The sequence below is a fragment of the Ovis aries genome, chromosome 4, assembly GCF_016772045.2.
Source record: "Ovis aries strain OAR_USU_Benz2616 breed Rambouillet chromosome 4, ARS-UI_Ramb_v3.0, whole genome shotgun sequence".
In the NCBI taxonomy this organism is placed as follows: domain Eukaryota; kingdom Metazoa; phylum Chordata; class Mammalia; order Artiodactyla; family Bovidae; genus Ovis; species Ovis aries.
The window spans coordinates 98374511-98392729 of NC_056057.1; the positions used below are offsets into that span (position 1 = coordinate 98374511).

The window sequence follows — 18219 nt, forward strand, 5'->3', positions numbered from 1 at the left end:
AACCATGTACCGGTAGCAGTTATTGTGCATGTGGAAGACATTCACATGATCATATAATAATAATGCTTTGTGCCATATGCAAATTTCAGAAACAGCACAGAAGGGAAGCACTTGACTACTGTGGATCAAAATGTATTCACATATTTTTATGAATAAGCAACTATACTTTAACACTTCAAAAAGTACAACTTTTACCCCCAAGGCTTCCCTGGTGGCTCAGTGGTAAAGAATCCACCGCCAGTTCAAGAGATGCAGATTTGATCCCTGGGTTGGGAAGATCCCCTGGAGAAGGAAATGGCAACCCACTCCGGTATTCCTGCCTGGAGAAATCCTATGGACAAAGGAGCCTGGCTACAGTCCACGGCGCTGCTCTACCCACAAAAAACTATCTACGTTGTTTCAAATACTGTGTTCAGTTTATAGCTTTTCAACATCTTTTTGAATCAGAATGTAAGATCTACTTGAGCATCTAATATTCCATTATGGTTTTGTGCCGTAATTCATTCATCTAGTCTCCCACGATGAGCACATGGATTGCTTCCAGTTTTTTATTACAAGAACTTCAATGAACTCTTTTAGCTGCTCCTGCTAGTAGAAGTAGTCCTAAAGACAACAATAACACAGAAGTATGGACACAGAAAAAAGCCTAGAGTAATGAAATGTGATTATCTCAACAGAACGAAATTAAGGACGATTTTGTTTTTTCAGCCTTACACATCTGTAAAGTCTTTGAATTTTTAAGTGAGCCTACTGAACTGATTACTAATTAACGCTATTTATTAACATGGGTACTATCTATGACATTCATTATTAGCTACAATATTGTTAACCTTAATACCCACAGTTCGGTTCAGTCACTTAGTCGTGTCTGACTCTTTGCGACCCCATGGACTGCAGCACACCAGGCTTCCTTGTCCATCACCAACTCCTGGAGCTTGCTCAAACTCAAGTCCATCAAGTGGGTGATACCATTCAACCATCTCATCCTCTGTAGTCCCCATCTCCTCCCACCTTCACTCCTTCCCAGCATCAGAGTCTTTTCAAATGAGTCCCTTCTTCGCATCAGGTGGCCAAAGTGTTGGAGTTTCAGCTTTGCCATCAGTCCTTTCAATGAATATTCAGGGCTGATTTCCTTTAGGATAGACTGGTTGGATCTCCTTGCAGTCCAAGGAACTCTCAAGAGTCTTCTCCAACACCACAGTTCAAAAGCATCAGTTCTTTGGTGCTCAGCTTTCTTCACAGTCCAACTCTCACATCCATACATGACTACTGGAAAAACCATAGCTTTGACTAGACGAACCTTTGTCCACAAAGTAATGTCTCTGCTTTTAATATGCTATCTAGATTGGTCATAGCTTTTCTTCCAAGGAGCAAGTGTCTTTCAATTTCATGGCTGCAGTCACCATCTGCAATGATATTGGAGCCAAAAAAAATAAAGTCTCTCATTGTTTCCATTGTTTCCCCATCTATTTTCCATGAAGTGATGGGACCAGATGCCATGATCTCTGTTTTTGAATGTTGAGTTTTCAGCCAGTTTTTTCACTCTCCTCTTTCACTTCCATTAAGAGGCTCTTTAGTTCTTTGCTTTCTGTCCATAAGGGTGGTGTCATCTGCATATCTGAGGTTACTGATATTTCTCCCGGCAATCTTGATTCCAGCTTGTGCTTCTTCCAGCCCAGCGTTTCTCATGATGTACTCTGCATGTAAGTTAAATAAGCAGAGTGACAATATAGAGCTGTGATGTACTCCTTTCCCAATTTGGAAGCAGTCTGTTGTTCCATGTCCGGGCCTAAATGTTGCTTCTTCACCTACATACAGATTTCTCAGGTGGCAGGGAAGGAGGTCTGGTACTCCCATCTCTTGAAGAATTTTCGACAGTTTGTTGTGATCCACACAGTCAAAGGCTGTGGAGTAATCAATAAAGCAGAAGTAGATGTTCTTCTGGAACTCTTGTGCTTTTTCAATGATCCATCAGATACTGGCAATACCCATAGCAGATAATGTAATTTTCTATCAAAAATACATTCATTAAAAGAATGTAGCCTGACAAATGCCAGAAGAATCCTTAAAAACTATTTCTCACATACTGAAAAACCAGGGCTCAGTTATTCATGCAACTGAGAACAACACAAAAGATAAAATGGTGACTTACAATTGAGTTTGGGAAAGGGATAACCTAGGGCTTTAAAAAGCACAATCCAAAACCAAAAAGAGCCACATCCATTTATGTTCAGCACATCCTGAAGTTGAGCCAGACACCAATGATGAGTCTCTTCATAATCACTCTGCTCCAAAAGTATTTCATAATTATGACAGGTCCACCAAAATCTGTCTCAAATACCATGAAACTCACCGTTTCTGATTTTCAGATTCTTTCTTGGCCTGCTCCAATGCCAGTTCCTCAGCCACTCTTCTTTTCAATTCTTCCTCAGAAACTAAAATCAACAAAGAGAGGGAAAAGATAAAATAAGTGACTTCTTTAAACAAAAGCATGACAATACTCAGGAAGACAAAATTGAGGTTAGATCTTAACAGGCAAAGTTCTGCCAGCTGGTCAGTATCTCCTTGGAACCACCTAAGCACTGTGGGAAAGACCAATTAGTGAACTTCAGGAGTAATTTAATCAAGAGTTCTCTGGTGACCTAGAAATCTCCATACCTGCCAAAAGTTATAATAAACCCAAGGAGCTGCTTACTGCCCAGTGGGAACTGAGACATTAAGTACAAATTCTTTAAAATGCTGTCCTACCACTGAAGTCTGACAACTGCGTAGAGGAGGAGGAGAGGCTGTAAGGAAGGGACTTCAGAGAAGAAAATGACATCAAAACATTCCCACTTTGATGACTGGACATTTTAAAAAATCACCTATTAGAGAAATAAAATCATTTGTGGTTACATTCATTTTTCCATGATTTTTGAAAAAAGGGAATTCACTGACTCATGAAAATGTTAAAACCATATTTTTTGGAAAACATGTCCTTCAAATTCAAGTCCCAACAATTGGAGAGAGAGACATAGAACAGTGCTGAGAACACAGCTGGAGCTTTCTAAGTACCTGGTGGCTTGACTTGAAACAGCTGGTCTCTCCAATTAGATGATTTTGTACAATATGTTTTGTAAGAGTCTTACAGCTATGACAGCAAATAAATCGACAAATTTTATGTACTCTTTAGGAGCCCTCCCCAAGAAATAAGCAAGGACTATTTCCTCTTTGCTACCCAAAACCTACTACCCAAAGTTAAGACCAGAAACAATTAAACTCTAGGAATATACACAGGACCTTACCCAGAATCTCAACTGGTTGAGCCTATTAGATGGAAACTAGACAGTACTGTCTCTGCTCTTCGATGACATTTTATTTGATAATCTTGACATTATAACAACCTTGCCTTAGGAAATATGCAAAAATTTAGCTGACACTGGGTAACAGCAAGAAAAGAAAATATATGAAAGGTCTTAAGGATGTTTTCTCTTAATTGCAGACTATCAGAAAATAGCAACATCAAAAGACATCATCAAGAAGGTGAAAAGACAACCCACAGAATGGGGAAAAATACTGGCAAATCATATAGCTGTTGAGGTGCTTGGATCCAGAATATAAAAGAACACTTACAACAGAACTGAACAATAAAAGGGCAACATAATTAAAAATGGGCAAAGGATATAAACAGGCATTTCTCTAAGAAGATACACAAATGGCCAATAACGGCATGAAAAATCACTCAACGGTATTCATCATTAGGGAAATGCAAACCAAAGCCACAGTGATTTACCAATTCAAACATAATCAAAAAGACAATTAACAAGGGTTAGTGAGAATGTGGAGAAACTGAAACCTGCATATTAATACACTGCTGCTGGGAATGTAAAATAACGCAGTCAGTATAAAAATAGTTTGGCAGCTTCTCAAAATGCCAAACAGTTACCATATTACCCAGCAATTCCACTGTTAGATACCGTGTATAACCAAGGGAACAGAAAACATGTCTACACAAAAACTTGTAGCTGAATATTTATGGCAGCATTATTCCTAACATCCCAAAAGTGAAGATAATCTAAATGCTCATCAACTGATGGATGAATAAACAAGTGTAGTATATCCATTCAGTGTGATATTATTCAATCATAAATAGTTAGGAAGTACTAATATGTACTACAACATGAATAAATCTTGAAAAAATGCAAGTGAAAGAAGTCAGACAGAAGTCAGGTCACATACTGTACATGTCCACTGATATGAAATGTCTAGAAAAGGCAAGCCTGCAGATGCAGGAAGTAGGTGAGTGGTTGTCTGGGACAAGGGAGAGGGGGAATGGAGAGGGACAGCTAAGGGGTATAGGATTTCTTTGGGGTGTATTGAAGATGTTCTAAACTAGACTGTAAGATGGTTGCACAATCTGCAAATACTAAAAATTACTGAACTGTACACTTTAATGAGTGAATAGTACAATATGTTAAATGTTTCTCAATAAAGCTGAAAAAAGAATATAATATAAATGAAAAGAATGATGGACAAGGAACCAGAGAAAGATGTACGGACTAGCTGAGGTTTGATCTCAGTTTGCCCATCAGCAACTTGGGGGACCCTGGGAAAGGTACTAGCCTCTCTGGGCAGTTTTCTCAAGAAGTTGCTCTCAAACGGATGTTCTCCACTAGAACTATACATACACATATATATGTGTGCGTGTGTGTATATACACACTATTCTGCTGTTTGCCATTCTTCTACTTGGTAGTCTAAAGTGTGAGACAAGTCTCTGCTTTGAAAAAGTCACCCAAAACAAAAACTTTTTAAGAAACTAAAAAAGGAATTGCTTGATTCAGGCAAATCTTAAAGACTTTTTTTCGTTTTCTTTTCCAGCACTAAACATTTAAACAATACAAAACCCAGCAGAGAAATTACAGACAGTAATGGCTCATCAAGGAGTCTGGATAGACTTTGTCTTTGTATCAGCCAGGCTTTAGGTCAATCAGCTAACCTAGCTGAGTTTTGATTTCCTCATCCAAAAACAAGGCCGGGCAGGCTACACAGGGGTCAGCTGGCTATGAAGCCCCAGGCTATGCCCGCCACAGGGTGATGGTTTTCGTGGTCTCCTCGCCTTCTTATCACCAAGCAAAGCAACGTGACACAGTTTTTCAAGCTGTTCACAGCTGGTAGCTCTATTAGCAGCAAAAATTGAGACACACATTTAACCCAGTTAGTACTACCCGATGAAACTATTCTCTGAAGTGTAGTAATATCAGTTTGGGTCAGACCATGTGTAAAATCACACAAATCTGCCAGGATAATCAAATTATCACAGCAAAATTTTTCTCAGGCAAAATTCAATCAAATTCTTGATCACAATTCAATTGAATTTCACTCAACAGGAACTAGGCTTTGGTAAGACCTTGGTATACCAGGTCTAACAGTGAGCTCAATCTTCTAAGGGAGCTGATTCAACATGTCCTGACAGGGCACTGTGAGGACAGTGTACAGTCAAAGCTCTGGTGTTTACAGCAGTCATGGATGGATGTACAGAGCTGGACCATAAGAAGGCTGAGCACCAAAGAAGTGGTGGTTTGACTTGTGGTGCTGGAGAAGACTCTTGAGAGTCCCCTGGACTGCAAGGAGATCAAACCAGTCAATCCTAAAGAAAATCAACCCTGAATATTCACTGGAAGGACTGATGCTGAAGCTCCAATACTTTGGCCATTAGACTAACTCATTAGAAAGACCCTGATACTGGGAAAGATTGAAGAGCAAAACGAGAAGGCAGTAGCAGAGCATGAGATGGTGAAACAGCATCACCAATTCAATGGACATGAATTTGAACAAAGTCTGGGAGATAGTGGACGACAGAGGGGCCTAGCAGGCTGCAGTTCATGGGGTCACAAAGAGTCAGACATGACTTAGCAGGTGAACAACAACCATGACTGCCTCTCACATAGGGGCTTCCTACCAGGGGAAAAGCCAGATTCAGCAGTGAGTTTTTCATGATGCTGTGATAAACCTCAAAGAGAATGGTGAGGACTCCATTTCCAATTGATGGCCAGGTGGGGGGCTGGGAAGCCAGCCATGCCAAGAGAGACTGCAGAGAAGAAGTGCACAAGGCTTGTCTTCCTTTTCTGTTCCCTCCTGCCTCTCATGTCTGCCAAGCCACCTGCCGCGGGATGAGAACGTGGTGCAATCACCCAGGTAGGCCACAAGTGGAGAGAGAAAGGTGAGAGGAGGAAGCATCAGAGATGCAAAAGGCAGGGATGCTCCCGAAGCCACTGAAGAAGACACACCCAAGGGACCGGCTAGTTCCCTTTGCTTCTGGTCAAAGCACAGCTGTCTCTTTAATGCCATAGCTATTCCTGGAAAAGAAACACACACGCACCCCTTTCGGGTCCCAAGTCCAAGGTCACAGCTGAAAAAGTAATTACTTTAGCTACAATGGAGAATTTAAAATAACAAAAGATAAAACATGACCAAGCATAAAGTTTAAAATCTAAAATAGCAATTCAAAGCCCAGGCAGGAAAATAAACTGGTGTGGTAATGGGTTTTGAGCAAATCTAAGTTTCATGTTATTTGTTTTTAAATCAATAGAATACAGAAAGCAACAATACATTTCTTCCAGGTAGATAGGTCCAAAGTGCATGAGGGAAAACAGATATACCATTTGGAGACCACTATTTAAAATGGCCTTTCTGAAAACACTCTTTTCAGCTTCAGGATCTAAACATTTCCTCAAATAAAACTGTTATTAAACTAAAAGGTCAGTGTTTCAGGATGGACTACTTTAACAGAAGCACAGGAAAGGCCAACTTTGCCTATTAGCACAGTGAGTTTCCAAGCAGATCTTTGGGGACTGGCAAAGTTTGTGAAATGAGAAAAAGTAAAAATGAGAAATTTTCAAACCATATGCATCAGATTTGCCAGGCAAATCTGCAAAACTAGTTCAGGCTCAGTAAGTAGCGTTCCAAAGCTTTCACATACATTTCTCACTTTCCTTTTAAAATGTATTAAGACAAAAGGATGCTTTCTTCACATACTTGTAACTCATGGACTTGGTAAAATGTTCTCAGAAACCACTCTAAGTTTTTTCTCAATGGCAAATGTACCTTAATAAACACAAAGACTGGCATTTTGTCAATTAGTTGTACATGATATGACACTGACCACAAAATATGTGAGAAAAAGTCAAGCATTACAACAGCTTGGTGACAGCAAGTCTGCCCTAAACCCTTTGTCTGAAACTACTACTGAATGTAAGAAGCATCTGAATTAAAAACAACTCAAATTTATGCTTGCTTTAGGTAAACAGAATTCTAAAAAAAAATAAAAAATAAAAATGTTTTGGTTAGTCCAAAGATTCTTCTTTAATGACCACCTAGCAAACTCTTGTCCCTCTTAGCCACATTCTAAATTACTAAACTAAATTCTTAAGAAACTCTAAGAATTTCTAACTTGGGGATCAAATAACAAACTCCTAACCTTATACTGCTTGATTCTTAGTATTTTCAGGAACTGTGAATGCCATGGTCTTAATTCTGAGAGAAAGAGTAGCATAAATTTCTTACACTTCACCTGTCTTCTGTGTTGCATGACAATGTTCTAATTCTCTGTTTTCAGAAACTGGTTAAATGTGGGGTAGAGAGGGAAGGGGTAGAGGAGATGGAACACTATAAATATATTTAAGACAGTTCCCTGAATGATGAACAGAAATGACTCCAAAAGACAAAATGCCATGATGAATGGCTCACCAAGCCATGACACAATGGCTTATGCCATGAAAACACTGGATTGAAAATACAACCATGATCTGACTTACACAGATTGCCTGGATCTCAAGGGACATACCAATTTCCTTTCACAACTTTTTCCACTATGACTTTCCCTTTCCTTCATTTTCTTAACATAATCCTTACATTGTAATTCCCTCCCCAATTACAGTATTTCTGAAACAATCTCCATAAGTTACTTAATAAAAATTATGGCTTGCCTCTTAGAGAAATGTCAGGTCCTTTGGGATTTTTCCTTTATTCCATTTCTGGTCTTACCGTTTGCTGATACGTATCATATCCAATTTTATAAAGCCTATTATTTTCATACGCTAGTTTAAAAACACCAAAGAGAACTATGGCGATCTACTCTCAGAAGGAAATAAATGTATGTAATTGCATAACCCAAGCAGCAGATTTTAGATAAACACTGACTCTGCCAGGATTGAGATAGCTGAGCCAAAGCTAACACCATAAAATACAACCAAATTAAATTTTCAGCTCCACAGAAATATCCATTAATCTTATTATTTCAATAAATTCATTAATACAAAAAGAGCACTGATTGTTTAAAAAACAATAATGGAAGCATCCATGCAATCAATGAAATACAACACAGTGTATCAGGAGTAAATGACTCACAGCATGGGTTGCAGGATAAATCTTGTCATGCTCCTTATCTTATAAAAGGTACAGGGTTTGATTAGAAGAGTCAAAAGATGGCTATAATAAATCTCCAAGGTTAGAAAGAAACATGTAACGGTGTGCCATTATCCATTTGGGGCACCATCTAGTTAGCAGACAAAACTGATTTAAACACACACACACACAGAGTGTTAAGTATGATGACATTCAGCTGACAGTAACATTCACCATCACCTTAAGTGTAATGTGATATAGGACTGACTTCAAAAAAATGCTGTTTGTCTAGATACCTGGCAGGGTAACTGAGGCCACTTATACATCAAAGCGAATGACGATGTTGGAAGGAAAATCCTTAACTGCACTTTCATAACCATAAATATCGAATCAGAAGGTACAGTGTCACAAAGAGTTTGGCAACCTAAACATCAACTGCATCAAGTTAATGGCTTATTTCACAGTATTATTACTCCATGAGGATTTATATGCTTTCGTAAATTTCTAATTTGAATGGCATAATATGCAAATAATGTTCCTTTTATTGTTTGCCTCACAACAAGCACTCCTGGAAACCAGCTCCATGTTCCATTCTACATGAAAACAATCATCAATATGGGCTGCGGACGCTGTATAGCAGCAGACAAGCTCATCATTCATATTCTACAGTCTCCACATTTTTAAGACGACAATTCATAAACCAGTATTGAGAATCAGATATACCTAGTATTTCATGTCTTAATATACTGAATAATAGTTGCAAAATCTCACACAGCCTCTAGGAAAATAAGATCTATAATTTAAATTAAAAAATAATAATTACCTCTGGATATTGCTTTTTGATGCATAGCTTAATTTTTTTGTTTGTTTCACAAATGGATGTATTTTGTTCACTGAGGATAAAACTATAAATTGAGCAGCGTTAAATCTCCAACCCCAAATGAAGTTCCAAAACCACCCAAACCTTTTTCTGTTTCTTTCCAATAGTCCTGAGTGTGGCCACATTCAAAGGCTTCTCCATAAAGACCCATGACACACAAAGAGGACCAAGCTGGATGTAAAGGCAGTTCCCATCTAGCCTGGCTTTGCCATAATGCGTTTTTGTGACTTTCTTCAAAGACACGTCATTGCTTCAGGACAACGCTGTCTCCACTGTAAAATGAGAACCCAAGCTAGAAACTCTCCAACAGCCTTCACCTTAACATGGCTATGTTAAATGAGAGCCTGACAGGACTGAATTCATGCTTGAGCCTCCATTTCCCCAAAAAAGCCCAAAACCAGAAGGCGAAAGAAAAAAGGTTCTATCACTGACAACATATACTGCCAACTGTTCCTCTGAACTGACATTCCATTCATTTGGGACAACTGTCTAGCAAGTACTCACCCTGAAAACTAGCAAAAACATCCTCTACGCTTTACAGACAAACCAAAAACACAGAGGAGGGAAGGAAGGACAGGGTGGGAGACAGCAATATTGGTGCAGACTCTGCTAGGCACACAGCAGCTGTTCAATAAACATCTTAACTGCTTGATCTGTGGAGTCACCATCAGTCATTAGGGGAAGTAAGCCACCAACTTTTCAGGTAACTTAGGGATGATTCAGAAAAAACTAAGAACACACTCTGCAAAATCACATGTTACCTAAGGGAAAAGTGTGCACTGCCAAAAGAAATCCAAAACAAGTGGCTTCTCCCCAGCTCTGCATGCCACGACTACCATCACCAGGCTTCTGCTCCTGTGGACACTCCTGAGCCACCACTACCAGCAGTGGACTATTCACAAAGCAGAGAGGGATGGATATTCATTACAAGCTTATTGTACTAGCTATAAGGTTTAATGCTTAAGTATATGAAGTTATTTTTGCTTAATTGTTTTCTCCCAAACCCAAGCAGCCTCGAGGAATATACAAACTAGAGAAATCAATCAATTCACCAGGTAGAAAATCCACACTGATTTAATCCTATCCTAGGCTTTGTAGGAGATGAAGACATATGGTTCCTACCATTAAGGAGATAAGAGTCTGAATGAGTGTTTTGGGGGTTTAGTAATAATGAAACTTACAAAGGTGGGGTGTAGTCATGGAGTGTTTCACGAAGGAAGAGGGACCGAAGCAAGGACTTAAGTCTAGACAAATGGAAAGGAAACAAAGCTTGTTTGTAAGGAAAAAAAAAAAAAAAAAGAAGGGTAATTTATGCTCATTTGTGAGGAGTCTTGGAAACTAGGCAGGAGCTTGGATAGAAATGTTAAGAAAGACAGTATCATAAACAGGTGTTTAAAAATGAAAATAATGCAATGAAATGGGGTGTTCAGTTCAGTTCAGTCGCTCAGTCGTGTCCAACTCTTTGCGACCCCATGAATCACAGCACGCCAGGCCTCCCCGTCCATCATCAACTCCCAGAGTTCACTCAGACTCATGTCCATCGAGTCAGTGATACCATCCAGCCATCTCATCCTCAGTCCCCAATCCCTCCCAGCATCAGAGTCTTTTCCAATGAGTCAACTCTTGGCATGAGGTGGCGAAAGTACTGGAGTTTCAGCTTTAGCATCATTCCTTCCAAAGAAATCCCAGGGCTGATCTCCTTCAGAATGGACTGGTTGGATCTCCTTGCAGTCCAAGGGACTCTCAAGAGTCTTCTCCAATGCCACAGTTCAAAAGCATCAATTCTTCGGTGCTCAGCCTTCTTCACAGTCCAACTCTCACATCCATACATGACTACTGGAAAACCATAGCCTTGACTAGACGGACCTTAGTCAGCAAAGTAATGTCTCTGCTTTTGAATATGCTATCTAGGTTGGTCATAACTTTTCTTCCAAGGAGTAAGCGTCTTTTAATTTCATGGCTGCAGTTACCATCTGCAGTGATTTGGGAGCCCCAAAAAAATGAAGTCTGACTGTTTCCCCATCTATTTCCCATGAAGTGATGGGACCAGATGCCACGATCTTTGTTTTCTGAATATTGAGGTTTAAGCCAATCTTTTCACTCTCCTCTTTCACTTTCATCAAGAGGCTTTTAGTTCCTCTTCACTTTCTGCCATAAGGGTGGTGTCATCTGCATATCTGAGGTTATTGATATTTCTCCCGGCAATCTTGATTCCAGCTTGTGCTTCTTCCAGTCCAGTGTTTCTCATGATGTACTCTGCATGTTACAGGAAGTCTAACCTAGTCTAATCTCACAGAGATTTGCAGATTAATTGGATGGGGAAAATGTAAAGCAATGAGTGGTTCTCAAAATGCAGCTTCATTCTCTCTGCCCCCGTCCCCCAGCAGCATCACCGGGAACCTTTTAGGAGATGCAAACTCAGATGCACCCCAAAACTATACATCAGAAGCCCTGGAAGTGGGACCCAGTAATCTGTGTGCTAACAAGCCCACCAGATCGGAGGTGCTCACTCGAGCCTGAGCTGTGCTGGCGTAAGCTGATGAGGACCTGAACTAGGACACTGGCCATAAACATGGATTCTGAGGTACAAGGACTTTGATGGGAAAAACGGACCATCTGTGACTGAGAGATGAATGAGAAAGAAAGTCAAAGGTGCACCCAGATGCCAGAAAACTAACAACCCATGATGGGCAACTAAGTGAAGAAAGATAATGAGTTTCAGGTCAGACATATTCAATTGAAAGTAATGGCAGAATCACCACATGGAACGGCAGGCAATTAGACATTTGAACCTAAAATTCAGATTTGATTTGAGACTTGGCTGGAAATGCTGATTTGGAAATAACTGTTACAGATCTGAGATCAGTGAATTTTCCTGGAAAAAAAAAGAAAGAAAATGTATAAAGAGAGTAGAAGGCTAAAGAATAGGCCTTAAAAATTCACCAGATGAAGGAGAGGCGTGAAAGAACATCATTAGAGACCAAGAAGAAATGGAATGGGAAAAGCAAGATATGAACCAAAGTACCCTGTGCAGAAACAGTGAAACAGATTTCGACTCATGTGCCAACTCTGATCAGCTGGCAGCAGTGGCCTGGGACACTGTGTGCAGGACTCCACGGCCTCGTCCAGGTTCAGTGAATTCATGCCTGTCCTGAGCACAGCGGGAAGACCTGCAGCACGGCTTGCAACGACCCACTGTCCCATGGAGCGCATGGAAATCAGGTGGTCCGGCCATCAGGAACCAGTGGGAGGAGACAACGGAAGGCAGCGATTACAGGCCTCTCTTCACCAAGTTTAGAAATGAAACAAAAAGGAACGAGGTGGAAAAATTATAAATAAAAGATGATTTTCGCAATTGGTAGAGACCTGTGCATGTTTGAAGGGCAGTCATAATCAATAATCTGCAACTAAATTATAAAAGACTGATGAATGCTAGTGGTCGCTGCTCAAAAGTAATTTAGAGACTATAATGTCTACATTATTCACAAAGATCTGGCTGTACAGCAGCATGGACCAGTTCACACTGATTTATCATATTCCAGCCCTCCTTCCTAACTGCCACGCTGATGCAAGCAAGGCTCACAGCACATTTCTCTAAGCGCACAGTTTAGAACACTGCAACAGTGGACAAGCCTACTCTCATGTGCTAAAGGGCTTTAACCAAGACTAATGTCCTAACCTAAGTAATTTGCTTTGGTAAATAGAAAGTCAAAATAGCAAGTCATAAATCATTCTTCCTTCTTCCTATTAGCAATAAAACTGTATTTTAGCCAAAAATCCATTACTGCTAATAAAACTCCTAAATTCAACTAAAATATTTAGTACTTCAAACTCTGACCAATACTATTTTCCAAGAAGACTTTAAATCTATCTTTGCACGTATTCGAAGCCCAAGGAAAGCAAAAGTCTAAAAACAGAATCTATCTTCTAATCCACCTACAGCCCTGGGAAATGTCAACTAGCTCCAACCTCAAGACTTTTCTTCTTCTGAATGAAAGTAAAAGTTCTGACCCAATGGAAAAAAAAAAAAAAACCTAGAGTCCTATTTCTAGATATTGGCCCACCACTAGGCAGATCAGAGTCGGAGAAGGCAATGGCACCCCACTCCAGTACTCTTGCCTGGAAAATCCCATGGACGGAGGAGTCTGGTGGGCTGCCGTCTATGGGGTCACATAGATAGTCGAACATGACCGAAGCAACTTAGCAGCAGCAGCAGATCTGAGTCAGACCTCTGAGCTTCAGTGGCTTCATTTATAGTCCATTAAGGGTGAGATGCCAAAAAGGACCTATTTAACCCATGAGCTAACCACCGCAGAACAATGGCCTCTCCTGGGAAGTTTTAAGTAAAGCAATTGAGATTTTACACCCATGCTTGATTCATATTTTATTTATGGTAGTTCAAATATATTAAAACTGTGAGGCAGCATAATACATATTGGTATAATATTTTTCATTAAACTATAGTGCAATACCCTGAACTTCATTTTTTTTTTAATTTCACACTATGAAAATTAGGTCAGCCTTGCTTTTATCTATAGCCCTGTTATTTTTTTCCTCCATCCAACAAATATCTACCTATTGTTCAGAAAACTCTGTTTCAACGTAGTCATGGGCGGTTGCAATGTCTAATAAACCAAACAGTTCTCTGTGAAGCACTGTGGAAGCTCTGTGAGGCCACTGACAACCAGTGACTTCACCATCTTTAAGAGACAAGAGTGTGCACAAGAATTTCAAGAACAAAGGCCCTAGCCTATTTTTTAAACACAAAGATGTACTTAACCTTTTTTCTAAAAGTAAGTTTACCTGCAGTCAAGTTCAACTCAACAGAATGGTACAAACATTTATGATTATATTCCTAAAGATCCACAAATCTCCTTCATACTAGTGTTACACAGAGAAAGGCCGTTCAGCACTTTGTCTTTCAGAAGCAGTTATATCAAGTGCTTAAGGCTTAGGATGTAACTGGTTTAGAACACCTCGGATGATATAAAAGGTCCTTGTTCAGAGCAGTGGGTTTCACCCTCATAGGGTAAAATACAAAATAAAGCATTTTGTAACACTCCCTCTACTATGCTGAAAATAGATAGATAATACAGACACAAGGTTTTTAATCAATATAATACCCTAAGTGAACCATTAAAAAAGAGAGAGAGAGAAATTAATTTATAATGAATAATGGCATTTTAGTATGTAAATGCTCAAGCCTGCACTTGTTGCTATTGTTTAATCAGAGTCAGACACAAACTGTAGCCTGCCAGGCTCCTCTGTCCATGGGATTTCCCAGGCAAGAATACCAGAAAGGTGGAGAGCCATTTCCTTCCCCAGGGGATCTTCCCAACTCAGGGATCGAACCTGCGTCTCCTGCATTGGCAGGCGGTTCTTCACCACTGAACCACCAGGGAATCAGCCCTCAAGTCTACACTAGATACAATAAAACAGGCTGACTCTTGAGTTTCTGTTAAACCACCACATATGCAATAGTTATGGTTACTGTGACAGAGCAGCTGCATCCCCAGAAAATTCAGAGTATCTTACAACTATATAAAACCACACCCCTTCTGTCCGTTCTGGGCTGGGTAGGCAGGTTTTCAGCTGCATGAATTCCTGATGGGACATCCTGAAATCGAGGACACAGGACAATTCTTCAAGGGGCGGAACGCCCTGAGGCACTGCAAGCTCTCTAGATCCCTGTCCCCACCTCCCCACTAAACACCAGTGGCTCCCCGACAGATCTCTAAAACGCCTCCCTGGACGCAGTACTGTCCCACCACCGAAAAACACTGTTATAGACTGGGCCAAAATGTTGACCCTGATAAAAGATAAACTGGGGAAACCTACCTACTTCACAGTCTGTATGACCACTGATAATCACAAATAATGCACTTCCAGTAATACGGACTTATCAAACACAGATGAAAATTTGCTGATGACAGCAAAGCACCTTCCTCCCATGTGACCTCTGCCTCGAGGTGCCCAAGTACCACCAGCTTCCTCTCTCTCCATACTCATCAAAGTCACATCTCCCCAGTCCAACTCACCTTGACTGGGGGAGAGGGGGTTGGTGTGTGGGTGTGGGTCACTTAGTCGTGTCAACTCTTTGTCACTCCATGAACTGTAACCCGCCAGGCTCCTGCTATTCCTTAGGGTATCCAAAACCACTTCGTGCTAAATTATCCAACTGTCTCTTTTTCCCCCCTGCTTGGTGCCTCAAAATGTGTCATATAATAAGGACAAGGATTTCATTAAGAATCTAATGGAAATGGAAAGTGACTACAAATTATAGCCTAAAGACCCCAGCTCACTGTTACGGTATCATAAGAATGCACACAGATACAAGGTGATACCCACCTACCCAAACTATTCAGATGCATTAGGCATCCAGACATTTTCAGATTAATGTTTTTAAGAGTAAATTTCCCAAGAATAGATTTATTTCAAGCTGACATACTTCCCATCAAAACTATCTACATCAGATAGCTCTTGGCCAATTAAAATTATATCTTTCATAGGTGACAATATCAGAATTAATACTGAACAAACAGTTCAATAAGGCTGTAATTTTATATTCAAAGAAAATGAGAAAAGGATTTATTCACTCTAAATTAACTTATAATAATTCACAGAGATTCCATCTTGAAATTAAGGAATTGAAGGGTTTAATAAGGAATAATTTCTCTATAAACACCAAAAATAAATTAGCTTTTACTACAGCATATAATACAAAATTATATAGAATAAACGGTAGGAAAGCAGCAAGGGTACAATCTAAACATATAATATTTTAAAAGATACACATTCATGTTATTTTTAATTCTTTTAACTGTTATCAGGCAGAGGTCCCTAGGAACTATTTTAATGAAACTAATAATTAGAATACCAACTTATCCTCTGTAAATAGTAACGTCCAAGGTACAATGATTACATAAAATAATGTGCTAAGTAATCTGAGATTTCCCTTTGGAATTTTCTTACCAAACCCTCCTTCACTATCTACGCCATCGCCTACCCTGACCTCGTTTCATATGAGTAAATATAAATCTTCTCTAATTTCATGACAAACTGTAAATTAAATGAACCAAATTAATAAGACTTTGCTGTGTGTTTTATCACTTATAAATGGCTTTAATGTATTTGATCTCAGTTATATAATTTATAAAGAATTTTACAGTAAGGCATTTATGACATTATTCATATATAATATAAAAAGATCTTTTAAAAGATAGTATAAGATGTTCAGATTTAAGTTGATATGCATCTGAAACATGGCCATAAAACAATCATTAACGGTACAACCTGCCACACATGAAAATGAAAGACCTTCATTTTATCATCATAACCATGGGCCGAAGGGGCGTGTGTGTGCGTGTGTGTGTGTGCACGCACTACAGGATGTGACATACAAATGCATGTTATATTTGATTTCTCTTAAAGGACATAAAAGCAGATTTCAAAACAAAACAATTTTAATTAAAGAATCAGGTTTAAAGAGATCTGTGTTCTATTCCTGACTCTATTCTCTGTGACTTAAACTCTTATCTGTAAATTGCCAATGAAGTTTCTCTTGAAGAGGAAATGAACTGAGGAGGTATTTTAAGTCCAAAATGAACTCATTATGAAAACAGAATGAAACGCCCCTCAACTGAAGAACCACCAGCATTTCATTTTAAAAATCCTGACTGATGCTATATAACATTTCATTGAGCCAATACTATATTTTGTGAGAGGCTATTTTAAGCCATATATCCTTCAGAATGTCAACATGCTAGGATTTACAATTTTTAAAACCCACAGCAAAGAGTATGTAACAGAAGAATTTGTGGTGCATCTTTCAAGAGGATTTAGGATCTAGCTTGATGTCCAGGTCCAATTACATAAGTATTTTAGCTTCTGATCTCCAAGGTTCACATATTTGTTGTAAATTAATTTGATCTGACAGTAACAAGAATTAATTTGAATCTCTTTCATTGTCTTTGAACATTACTAAACTCACAGATGATGATGAATGAAGAGGAGACTAAAGGGTAAGGTAAAATTGATGCTGATCAAGGATTGTCTAAAAATTCATTTTCATGGCCAGTTTAAATGACTATTAAATCTTCCTCTTAGAAGCATGAAGGCTGATGGCAATGAAAAAGACTTAAACAACAAGGAAGAGTAATATATCTTTTACACATAAAATAATGAAAAAAAAAGGAACCAAATTACACATCCAAAAACAGGAAAATGGCCAAATAGTAAAACAGAACAGCCATATAACAAAATACTAAGCTAATATTAAGAAACAAGTAATAATATTAATCCCAGGAAAACAGTCTCACAAGTAACTGAAAAAGACAAGATACTAAAAACTGAAAATATGTTGCTCTTCATTTTGTTTTGTATATGCCCAGCTCTGAAAAAAGCACAAGAAATACATACACATACATGGCCTGGAATGACATACAAAATGATGATGATTATCTTTGAATTTGGGGAAAATGGATCATTTTTCTTTCTCTCTTTATACTTAATAGGATTTTTTACCAAAAGCACATTTTTATATTCATAACCATTTTAAATGAGGCATGAATAAACAGGGGAAAAAATTCCAGTTTTTACAAAAACTATCAATTCAATGAACATCCACTGTACAAATTATATCAGCTCAGCTAACAGAAGTTCAAACCACTTTCTATACACCAAAGGAGAGTTGACTGGGATTAAAGTGTCCAAAAACAACACCCCAAGATTCAAGATAACAAAACTGGTTTTCATTTTCTCCTTTTACCCCACAGCCATCCTGCCTACACCCCATTCTTAAAGGGCAAATTGCTCAAAGACAATACAGTCACACACAACTATGATACCAAAGTCTTATTTCTAACACAGTTTTTCTTATTACACTGTTTGGAAGCACATCACATGACAAGGGCAGCTTGACAAAGAATTCTTCTGGATTGAAAATGATGATTCAAA

General features: G+C 39.0%; 1 protein-coding gene across 1 annotated transcript in view; it reads right to left on the reverse strand.

Annotated features, from left to right (window-relative positions):
• Window positions 1–18219, reverse strand: part of CHCHD3 (coiled-coil-helix-coiled-coil-helix domain containing 3) — a 281917-nt gene that overhangs the window by 218696 nt on the left and 45002 nt on the right. Inside the window, exon 3 of the mRNA NM_001126357.1 lies at window positions 2354–2435. Within this exon, the coding sequence (NP_001119829.1) occupies window positions 2354–2435 (82 nt within the window). The remainder of the gene's footprint in view (window positions 1–2353; window positions 2436–18219) is intronic.